General features: G+C 41.2%; 1 protein-coding gene across 1 annotated transcript in view; it reads right to left on the minus strand.

Moving 5' to 3' along the window:
• Nucleotides 1-8,726: 8,726 nt before the first annotated feature.
• Nucleotides 8,727-12,267, minus strand: part of NDC80 (NDC80 kinetochore complex component) — a 62,332-nt gene continuing 58,791 nt past the window's right edge. Inside the window, exon 17 of the mRNA XM_082640539.1 lies at nt 8,727-10,804. Within this exon, the coding sequence (XP_082496665.1) occupies nt 10,667-10,804 (138 nt within the window). The 3' untranslated portion in view covers nt 8,727-10,666. The remainder of the gene's footprint in view (nt 10,805-12,267) is intronic.

A 12,267-nucleotide genomic window follows, 5' to 3' on the forward strand; every position in this document is an offset into this window, starting at 1 on the left:
AAATGTAGTCCCCAAACAAAGCCCAGAGGGAAAACACAGGTTTTCCCCATGGAGAGTTTCTATTTTCTATCTAGGTTTCACTTTCCCGAAAGAGATCTAAGCTCTTCCTAAAAACTGGATATTTCTCATCCTCCCCCTACAGGGCAGTTGGCCTGTTAGAGAGTTGCAGTTGGCCTGTTACAGAGTTAGAATGTAGCATCCCCACAAGAGATACATAAGTATTATAGCAAGTAGCTCATTTACTTTTACATAACCATATAAATTATGAAAACCAAGGATGGCTTGTACTTTTCACATTCCTCAAGTCTTTTTTTTTTTTTTTTCCTTTAGTTCTAAACACTCTCATCAATAGTTCAAGTTGACCTTTGCCAAGCCCAGGCCAGTTCCTCTTTATAGACCCTCCCCCAGCTTGAAGTGAACATCACTCCTATAATTGCCCCACTGCTGTCCCATGGGACTTAGCTCCTAATACTTCTGGAATGTAATCTAGAGAAGAAATATTCTCCAAAGCAAACGGTAAGTTTGTAGAAATGAAACTGCATAAATCACACTGGATTCATTGCACATCGCATCTCCATTCCCAATTATACATAGATGAAGCCTGGACTTTTTCAAAGAAGTTTAGTTGGAGCAAAATACGCAAAAAATACTCTCAGTTTTCATGTTTTTGTTCTTCAGTTTTAGAGTAGATGTTTCCTGCTTCTACAGCTGTTGGGTGTGTCCTTCCTCCTGTTCCTGTGCTCTAAATCTAAAAAAAAAAAAAGGCTTCTCAAAAAAGAAGAAAGAACTCAAGCAGAATCACATATATACACACATACACGCACATTCACGTGCACATATACATACAGGGTCCCGTGAACGTTTTAGACTTTCAGATTCATAGCATCTCAACCCTTTCCATTTTCAAGAACGTTTTTGCCTTACGTTGCAAAACTAAATCTGTCCAACCCTGTTGCTTTTTCAGAACAAAGGGAAGTTTATACCAAATAGTGTATTGTCTCCAGCTTTGCTAGCCTGAGACAGAAACTCCTTGCTACTCAAAGCCAAATTCCTCAAGGTGTTCTAACTCAAAGCCAACCACAACAGGAAGGGGAAGTACAGTACATGCTCAGTATAATTTTGCTGTTCTTTCCCCATGTGCCTAAGTCTTCTCACAGAGCAGAACACCCGTGGAAGTGCAGGAAACAGCTCCTGGGTATCCGAGGTGAGGATCACCTTAGATATTCCAACAACTGCTGAGTGGCCTGTTATCTCCATGTAAGCTAAATTCCCCATTTTCCTCTGCTCAGCTGACTTTTTCCTTGAGTGCTCTTCTAGAACCACAACCCTACTGAGGCTTTTCCATGGCTTTCTAGTCAGCCAAATTACCTTCCCCAACCAGGACCTCTAACTCTAATTAGGACCTGAGAAAGAGCAAAGCCACTCTGCTAGAAGTCGGACCGTGATAGACAATGTTTTCAACAAGATGCAGTCAGGCCAACAAGACAGTGTCTCTAACCAAACATAACTAAGGCTATGCTGCAGTTGCAAAAATGACTAACAAGCCATCCTTTCTTAGAATCAACCAGCATGAGCCCGAACCCCACTCTGTCTTACTGAGACATCCCATGATTAGTTCTTCCTCACTGCAGCGAGTTCAATAAACCCAACTTTTTTCTATAGGTGTGGCCTGGTGGTCTTTTCTTTGGTTGGTGGCTTTAACTGGCTTTTGCTGGCTCTGGTGGCTTCTTCCTCTCTGAGTGCTGTCTCATAGAATTGGAGTTCCCCAACTCTCCCTGCCCCTAGAAGCCCCCTTACTACCTTCCTGCTCAAAGTGTCAGAGCCACTTCAGCCTCGCCCCCTTCTCCACGGCCAACTTCATTTCTGGCCTGATTCATTTCCACAGCTTTCCTTGCTTGGCTGAGAATGGAAAATTTCAAATAATCAGCTGTTTCACCTCTCTAAATTCCTCTTCCAAGAGGTGAGGCATGAGGGTGTAGGTATAAGAGCACATCTGGGATTCCTTTTCCAGGGTCCAAATAACTTGAACTTTGACCCTCCTGGTGCCTTGAAATTCAAGTCTCTCAAACAGACCTAACCTCATCTCTCCTACTGCAAAGCTGGCAGGTACCTAGAGAACTTCTCTCCCAGCATGTTGGTGGAGTTTTGCATTCTCTACTCTCATGAGCAAAGGACCTAGGGGCCTTCTCTTAAGACCACTGGATTAACTACCTTATCCTCTAATTTGTAGAGAACAGACACTCTATTTCTCAGGCTGAAAGATAAGCAGGGAGTAATTTTTCCCTATAATGACATTGCTCTGTTTGCATCCTCTTTTAGACATAATTCCCAAAGGCTTCCCTAAGACAGACCCATTTCTACCAGTGAACAGACTAGCTCCTTGAGCACAGATATCTTTCTCCTTTCTTAGTTGAAAGACCTGCCAGTGGAGAGCAATTCATCACCCTGCCCTCCACCACAGTGGCGTTGTCACCTCCCTTTCATGGGCAAACAACTCAGGACCTTCCCTCCTTGTATCTTAACCTTGCACTTGTCTGGTGGGTGGGCTCTTCTGCCCCAGAACTGATAATCGTCCTTCCAGTCGGAGGTTGGAAGGTCTGCAAGGGATAAAATATCCCACTCTCATAACCCTCTTACAGACTGTTGGTGAAGCGTGTCCCCCACTTGCTCAGTTGCTTGATATTAGCCACTTACCAGCCCCAGTTTGACCGCATGCACCCTGCCCCTAACAGTTACATGTAACATTTACATTTACATCCCCTAAATGTAATGTTACATTTTGTACAATTACTCAGCTTCCCCGAGAATAACCTGACTTCCCGGATACTTTTCTAAATTGCTTCACAAACTTCTGTGCCTTTTTTATTGGTTTCATGTTGTTCCCCTGGGAGATCTCTCTTTCTCCTACTAAGTTGTTTAACCCCCAAGTGATAACACACAGAGAAAAATCTAACGAATGCCCACAGAAGTCAGGTGGTATAATAGTTCAGAGCTGAGGTTCTGAAATCGTACTGCCTGAATTGTTTTGCCATTGACTAAAGAACTTTTCCATTCACTATTGAGAACTTGGAAAATCACTTAACCTTTCTTTTTCTCAATCTGTGAGAGATCAAGTAAATACAAATAAGCAAATTATGGGAACCTTAGTAACATAATTGATAATGTATAATATATAATTATATATAATATAATTGATAAGGTAGATCTGATTAATGATATATCAAATAATACATCCTAAAAAAGAGAATATGCTTTCAATTGCCTATGAATGTTCACAAAAACTGCTAGGCCACAAAGAAAAATCTCAGCAAAGTGCAAACAATAAATAGTAAAGATAGCATTCCCTGGTCACCATGCAATATAAATAGAAATTAATACAAGTTAGGGCAACAAAGCTCCTTTTATGTGGAAATTTCAACCCATTTTAAACAATTATTTGAATGAAAAGAAACCACTAACTGAAACTGTAGACGATGAAAACACAACATCTAAGAACCTAGGGGACTTCCCTGCTGGTCCAGTGGTTAAGACTCCATGCTCTCAATGCAGGGGGCCTGGGTTCCATCCCTGGTCAGGGAACTACATCCCACATGCTGCAACAAAAATCCCGCATGCTGCAACTAAGACCCCGCACAGTCAAATAAATAACCAAATTAAAAAAAAAAAAAAGAATCCGGGGAGGCCTTGCTTCAGCCAGTTCAGCTCCGAGGGCTCCTGCACTCAGGCTCTCCCTCCTTTGCTCCCAACCTCAGAGGATCCAAGGCAGGAGGAAATCGCTGTGCTTGTCAGCCACCATGGCTTTGGCATGTGCAATGCTGGCTTTGCTGGAGATAATGACCCCTAGCTGTGTTCCCATCCATCCTTGGGCACCTCAACACCAGGGTTTCATGGTGGATGTGGGCCAGAAGGACAGCTACCTGGAGGACAGGACCCAAAGCAGGTACAGTGTCCAGATCCTGAAGTACCTCATAGAGCAGGACATCATCACCGACCAGGACGACGTGGGGAAGATCTGGCACCGCCACAACTTCTACAAGGAGAATGTGTCTCTTACAGGAGCAGGAGCTTCAACCTTGCAGCTCGGGGCATGGGACACACACAGTCCTCAATGGGTGACTGGAAGGGATGGCAGGTGGAACAACGTTGGCTTCCACCCCTTGATTCCCAGTCCCATGGAGCCTTCCTACTGGGGACACGGCTCCGCACAGAGCTCTCTGATTTAATAGATATGTTGTATCTTTTTTTTTTTTTTTTTTTTTTTGGCTGGGCTCCACGGCTTGCGGGATCTTAGTTCCCTCACCAGGGATATAACTCCAGCCACCGCAGTGGAAGCGCTGAGTCCTAACCACTGGACCATCAGGGAATTCCCATAAATGTGTCATATCTTAAAGGATGGGGACCTATCCCTTCAGAGTGTTTCCTCTAAGCTTGCATCTCAGTTGTACATTTAGAAGAAGAGTCCCCTGGATTGTCCAGTACAAGATAGACCGTTGTGTCCCGTGGTCACGAGCTCAATCCTCTATTCCCGTGGTCACGAGCTCAATCCTCTATTTCCTTCATTGATCAGATGTTAAGTGTATGGAACTCCATGCCTATGAGTCAAGAATTCCAAAAGCCCCAGATAGTGGTGTGGTTGATGTTCCACAGGCAGGAAAGGCAAACTCTATTTTTTTTTAAATTTTATTTATTTATTTTTGGCTGCGTCGGGTCTTTGTTGCGGTGAGCGGGGGCTACTCTTTGTTGAGGTGCCTGGGGTTCTCATTGCAGTGGCTTCTCTTGTTGTGGAACACAGTCTCTAGGCACACGGGCTTCAGTAGTAGCTCATGGGCTCTAGACCGCAGGCTCAGTAGTTGTGGTGCATGGGCTTAGTTGCTCTGTGGCATGTGGGATCTTCCCGGACCAGGACTCAAACCTGTGTCCCCTGCATTGGCAGGCAGATTCTTAACCACTGTGCCACCAGGGAAGTCCCAGGAAAGGGGAACTCTTACTCAGAGTAGGTATTGATCCTGGTGAGGATGAACTGCTGCCCTTCCAGGATGGACAGGGCTTCATGTGGTCAATTTGCCACCTAGTGGCCAGTTGGTCTCCTCCAAGGATAGTGCTGTATCAGGGGCTCAGTGTTGGTCTCTGTGGCTGAAAGGTGCACGTTCAGAGGGAGGAGTAACTAGATCAGTCTTGGTAAGTAGGAGTCTCTGTGACTGGACCTACACAGAACTTCCATCTCTGACAGCATGACCATGTCCCTCAGGTACCCATCACAGCACTTCTGTTTAACAACTGGCCGAGTGATTTTGTCTGTGCCTATTCTTTGTGTGTGTGTGTGGTTTATTATTAATTTATTTATTTTTATTGAAGCTTAATTGATTTGCAGTATGTCAGGTGGACAGCAAAGTGATTCAATCATATATATAATATATATAAAAGAATCTGGGGGGAGGAGTCAATATGGCAGTGCAGGAAGACCCGGAGTTAGCATCTCCCTACAACTAGGGCACCTGCCAGCCGCTAGTGGGGGACTGTAACCCCCAAGGAGACGGGAGGAACCCCAGAGTGAACCGGTAGGACGTAGGGGGACTGAGGGGGGAGGAGAAGTGGAGGCCAGACAAGATTGGCGCCCCTGAGGCCAGGGAGATCAGGAGAAGCAGGTGGGAGGGAGTCTCCGGGAAGAGCGGGAGAGGAGCAGAGGGTGATCTGCTGGGGCCGGGAAGCCTGCTGAGCTCCCAAGCCGGTTCCCCGTGCCCCCCACATGGTGGTTATAGTTTATAATACTATATTGTATATTTGAAAGTTTCTAAGAGTAGATATTAAAAGTTCTCGTCACAAGAAAAAAAATTGTAACTACTTGTGGAGACGGATGTTAACTAGACTCGTGATGGTCATTTTGCAATATATACAAATATCCAATCATTATGTTGTACACCTGAAACATCATATGTCAATTACATCTCTAAAAAAATCATTCTTTGGCAACATAGTAATAATTCATTCAAGACACATAGATGTTGAAACTAGTAGGTGAAAACTTGATGAAAAACATTATATTTACATAGTCCTCCCCAATTCCTTTTTTTTGTCTGTGCAGCATGTGGGATCTTAGTTCCCTGACCAGGGATCAAACCCACGCCCCCTGCATTGGAAGCACAGAGTCTCAACCACTGGACTGCCAGGGAAGTCCCATATCCTTAATTACAAAGGGGAAAAGAGTAAACTTGCGGACCACCCAAACCAAGTGATTAAAGTTAACATTAATGGAACCATAAACATCACGTAACTTTTGAAGCAATGTACTGAAAAGAATGTAACATCAGTTCTGTTGTGTCCTTCAAGGAATACGTATCTTATCTAATCATGCGAACACATTAAGCAAAAATTGAAGAACAGTCTATAAATCACTGGACACGTCAAAAATGTCTAGGTCATGAAAGTCAAAGACAGAATAAGGAACTCTTTCAGTGTAAAAGAGATTAAATAGATTTGACAACTAAATGCAGTGTGTGATTCTGAACTGGACCCTGGACCAGGAGAAAAAAAATCCTAATAAAGGACATTATTGGGACAACTGGCAAAATCTGAGTAAGTTCTGTAGATTAGGTAATAACATACCAATATTAATTTCCTGATTTTGAAATTGTCTTATGGTTATATGAGATTGTCATTGTTTTCAGGAAATATACACTGAAGTATTTAGAGGTAAAGGGGTATCATGTCTGCAACTTACAAGTGAGTCAAGATACAGAGCTAGCTAGCTAGCTGAATAAATAAATAAAAAAATAGGGAGGGCAGGGGGAGAGAACGATAAATAAGTGTAGTAAAATATTAGCTAGGGGATTTGTGTGAAGGGGGTTATTTGTATTAGTCTTACAACTTTTTAAAAGTCAAATTATTTCAAAATTAAAAAAGAAAAGAAAAAATATTTCTATAGAGGAAAAACTTAAAAGAGTAACATTGAAAGCAAGGTAAAGTAACAGAGATCAAAGCAATTTGGGAGAGACTGACTTAATTAAACACAGGATCAAACATAACATAAACAATAATAGGCAGTTGATGTCCCAAAGTGGAACTGGAAACTATGACAATCCTACTGTTGTATGACAAAAAGTTGTAACTGGAGGAAGTTACATGAAGGCAGATTTTGGTCCAATATGAGACAGAACTTTCAGGCAAGCAGTGGTGCTTAGCCATCAAATGCTTCGAAGTAACGAGCCATTTGGAAGCAGTCCTATCACCAAAGTATTCAGAAGAGGGCCAGGTAACCATCTACAAAAATACTGTGGGAAGTGTTCCTCATTGATTGGAAGGTTGAATTGCATATCTAAAGGCTTTTCTGACTCTAGGATTCTTGGAACTTGTAACTGGAACATCTATTGTACTTTAATGGTGTTAGTTCTGGAGATAAGCGTGTGCTTAGGAATTCAGAAGAAAGCGTGTAGAGTGAGGTAAAAAACGTGAAGTGAAAAGTGCAAGTACATTGATCACTTCTGTCTCTTGAGCACGTCCCAAGTTGTGCTGAGGTTATCACTTTGGTTAAACTTAGTATAATTTTTCTGTCATTCCTAGAGTCACTATTAAATAGTATCACATTATGGATAATATTTAACTAGTGGTGACTTTTTCTTTTAAAGCAGTGCACCTCAAATTTTAACGTACATATGACAACTCAGAATTTTTTTTTAATAGTAATTAAAAATTTTTATTTTATTTTTGGCTGCGTCGGGTCTTCGGTGCTGCGTGCGGGCTTTCTCTAGTTGCGGCACGCTGGCTTCTCATTGCAGTGGCTTCTTTTGTTGCGAAGCACGGGATCTAGGCGCGCGGGCTTCAGTGGTTGCAGCATGTGGGCTCAGTAGTTGTGGCTCATGGGCTCTAGAGATCAGGCTCAGTAGTTGTAGCGCACGGGCTCTGCTCCGCGGCATGTGGGATCTTCCCAGACCAGGGCTCGAACCCGTGTCCCCTGCATTGGCAGGCAGATTCTTAACCACTGTGCCACCAGGGAAGGGAAGCCCCCTCGGAGACCTTTTTAAAATGCACATTTGACTTCTGATTTGATTTAGTAGTCAAAACTATAAGACTTCTAGAATAAAACATAGGTGTAAATCACAGTGATGCTGGCAAAGATTCCTTAAATACTACACAAAATGCAGAAAGTATTGGACTCCCCTAGTGGCGCAGTGATTGAGAGTCCACCTGCCGATGCAGGGGACATGGGTTTGTGCCCCAGTCCGGGAAGATCCCACATGCCACGGAGCGGCTGGGCCCGTGAGCCATGGCCGCTGAGCCTGAGCGTCCGGAGCCTGTGCTTCGCAACGGGAGAGGCCACAACAGTGAGAGGCCCGCGTACCGCAAAAAAAAAAAAAAAAAAAAAAAAAAGTATTTAAAAAAAAGTGATAAATTGGGTCTCATCAAAATTTAATACTTCTGTTCTTCAAAAGACACTATTAAGAAAATGAGAAGGCAAGTCACAGACTGGGAGAAAAAAAATATAAAACACATATGGTTGAAAAAACAGCACATGAAATGATGCTTAACACCTTTGGTCATTAGGGAAATGCAAATTAATATCACAGTAGATAGAACCACACACCCTTAGGATGGCTAAACTAAAACCATACAGTGTGGTTAAGGATGTGAGCAACTCATACGCCGCAGGTAGGAACATATGATACAACCACTTTAGGAAACATTTTCTAAGTTTCATGAAAGTTAAATATGCATCTACCATACGTGAACTAGCCATTCCACTCCTAGGTGTTTACCCAAGAGAAATGAAAGGATATGTCCATGTAAACATCTGTACATGAACGTTCATAATGACTTTATTTATAATAGCCCCAAACTGTAAACAACACAAATGTCCATCAACAGGTACATGGATAAACAAACTCGATATATACATACAATGAAACACTACTCAGCAATGAAAAGGTATGAACTACTGATATACAGTGCAACATGGACCTCACAATTTTCTGAAAGAAGCCATACAAATGTACATACTATATGATTCTATTTATAGAAAATTCTAGAAAATGCAAACTAATCTATAGTAATAGAAGGGAGATCAGTGCTTGCCTGGGGATGGGTGTCAGGCAGGTGTCAGGTAGAGGCAAGAGAAAGTATTGCAAAGGGCAACGAGGAAACTTTTAGAGGTGATAGATATATTCATTAGCTCGACTGTGATTTTGACTTTATGGGAGTGTATATGTATGTCAGAACTTAATGAAAAGTTTAAATATGTACAATCTATGTCAATACCTGTAAAAGGTACAGATTCTGATTCAGTAGGTGTGGGGTGGGGCCAAGGGTCTGCATTTTTAACAAGCTCCAAGGTGATGCTGATGCTATTTCCATACCATGTTCTGAGTGGCAAAGCTCTGAGTCTTTATTTTGTCATACATATATATCACTTGAGTACACAATAGATTCATATAGCGGGTATCATACAGGATAGTGCAGGCAGAATACTTCCAACATTGAAGCAAGTTCTATTGGATGTTGGAGTCAAGATTGTTGAATACATTGGTAACCTTTAATCTTGCCATACCTATTATCTCCCAGCAACGACCTGTCTTTGTTTCCACGCTGTCAGGCTGAATGCCCTCTCTTCATAAAATGTTGCTGGAATCCCGTTCTGTATATTGCTTACGTTTCATTTTACCATGTTCTTCATTCTGACTTATATTAGAGTTGGAATAAAGTTAAAAGAATAGAAATTCAACTGGAGGCAGATTCTAGTTCAATTTAAGGAGGAGCTTCCTAACAACTTAGACCTGTCTAAAAATCCCACTTTCTAACATGACTCTCTCACCATCCAGAACATTGACGTTTCAGGGCTCCTGTGGCTGTACTCAGGATTGTGTGCAGGTTCAAGAAGCTCAGGGTGGCCTCTAACACTAAGACGCATGACATGAGTAAATCAGAACTTCTCTAGGAATATACTTTCATCTCTAAAATGAGGGGGTTAAACAAGATTATTTCTTCTGATTCTCGCATTCCATATTCTTCTACTTACTTCAGAGTAAAGATGGCATGAAGCCAGAAAGAACTTTAGCTTCTTACCTCTGGATAAGGAGTGGGTCTCTGTGTCCAAAGTGATTAGGAAAGTATTTTAGTCAGTCAGTGCCAACCTTTGTATGGTTTATCCCAGGGATTGGCAAACTTTCTGTAAAGGGCCAGATAGTATACATTTTTGGCTTTTCAGGCACATGATCTCTGTCACACATACTTAACTCTGCTCTTGCAATGGGAAAGCAGTCATAGATGGTATGTAAGTGAATGGGTGTGATTAGATTTGGCCCACAGTTAGTTTGCTGATTCCTGGTTTAATTCAAAATACCTATTTTTCTAACCATCTCAAGTTAGGCAGAGAGATCATGGGAAAAACACACTTTATTGATGTAAGTTTATTAACTCCAGGTACATAATATAATTGGTCTTTCATATCTAAAGATAACAATCCAACCAGTTATCATAATTTCAGGTTATACATACCTTAAGTTAATGAACTAGATTTATAAAAGATATAAAAATATTTCACGGGCTTGGGAAGATGTGGTCATGAGACTTTACTGTAAGGAGGAATATAGGATATGCTAGAGATTTTTCAAACCTACAAAGGACATTTCAAAATTTCCACTGTTAATAAAGTTCTCGCTTAATCAACATTTTATCTTCATTCATCAGAAGCCTTAAGTAGAGCAGCTTTCTTCTTATACTTGTCTCCAATCTCTCTAATATTGTCCAAGAGATCTTCAGACGTGTATTCTTCATACTCTCTATCAGCTTTAGCAATCTGCTCCTCAAGATGTTTCTAGTGGAAACAATTAACAATTGTTAATGTAAAAACATTAATTTCTTTTAAAGTGTTTAATTGTGAAATCTACAAATAAGAGCATAACATTTGTAAGAACAGGAATAAAAAGAATACTCTTGCATCCACCTAGCAGACTCCTTTTGTGCCCTTTCCTAATCTTATACCCTCTTTTCTCCCTGACACAACCATTCTCCTGAAAGGTACTTTTCTTTATACTTTTACTACACACACACAGATTAAATATATAAATGATATACTAGTTTAGTGGTACCTGGTTTTAACCTTCATGTTTATTGAATGATATTAAATGTAATGTGTTATGACTTGGTTTTTTTTCCACACAGAATTTTGAGATTCATTCATGTTAATGCATATAGCTATAGTTTATTCATATACTGCTATATAACATTCTGTTGAATGAATATACCAACATTTACTTATCCATTTTACTGTTAATGAATTTTTGTTTGCTCCCAGGTGTGGTAGGCTGACTCCTCAAAGGTGTCCATGTCCTGATCACCAGAACTTGTGAATATGCTATCTTACATGGTAAATGGAACTTTGAAGATGTGACTGAGTAAAGGATTTTGAGAAAAGGAGATTATTCTGCATTATCCTGGTGGGTCCAATGTACAACAGTCTTTGTAAGAGGGAATCGGCAGTGTGGGAGTCAGAGAGAGAAGACATAAGGACAAAAGAGAGCTCAGAAAGGACAGACGATGCTGTGTTGCTGGCTTTGAAGATGGAGGAAGAGGCTGCAACCCAAGGACTGCAGGTGACCTCTGGAAGGTGGAAAAGGCAAGGAACTGGATTCCTCCCTAGACCCTCTAGAAGGAGTGCAGCCCGGAGGGACCATTTTAGACTTCTGACCTCCAGAAATGTAATCACTCAAATCATTTTCTGGTCTGTGGTTCAGATGAACAATACTTGTTAAAAAAGGATCCATGAAAGGTTATAGAGCCACTAAGTGGTTGAACTAGGAAGAAGTGGGTAGAACCTAGGTTTTCTGATGTAGTATTTATTCCAGGATGCTTTTCTTAGTTCTTACCACTAAGCAGAGAAAAGTACTGGCAAGCAAGAAGCAGTTCATGTCATTCAGGAGAGATGAGGTGATATAAGATCAAATGTTCTGTTTTCAAATAAATGAAAGCCTATTAATGTGTTATTATGAGCTTTTTTTCCCCTTAAACAATTCACAACTGGGAATACATTACCACCTAATAAATTACCAAGGAATTTTAGATTTAGCAATTTATTTTAGTTTTTGGGCTCTGTACAGCAGGTTGGAGGAATAGTTTTATTGTTAAACTTTCAAGCTATGTGAAAGGTGGAGCTAAGGTAAACTTCATGTTTCTGAAATACTATTTTCTGTGTTTATATGAAATTAACAGAAAGGAATGTTAAAAAGAAACAACCGGGACTTCCCTGGTGGCGCAGTGGTTAAGAATCTGCCTGCCAAT

This window comes from Mesoplodon mirus (assembly GCF_964341445.2).
Source record: "Mesoplodon mirus genome assembly, chromosome: 13".
In the NCBI taxonomy this organism is placed as follows: Eukaryota; Metazoa; Chordata; class Mammalia; order Artiodactyla; family Ziphiidae; genus Mesoplodon; species Mesoplodon mirus.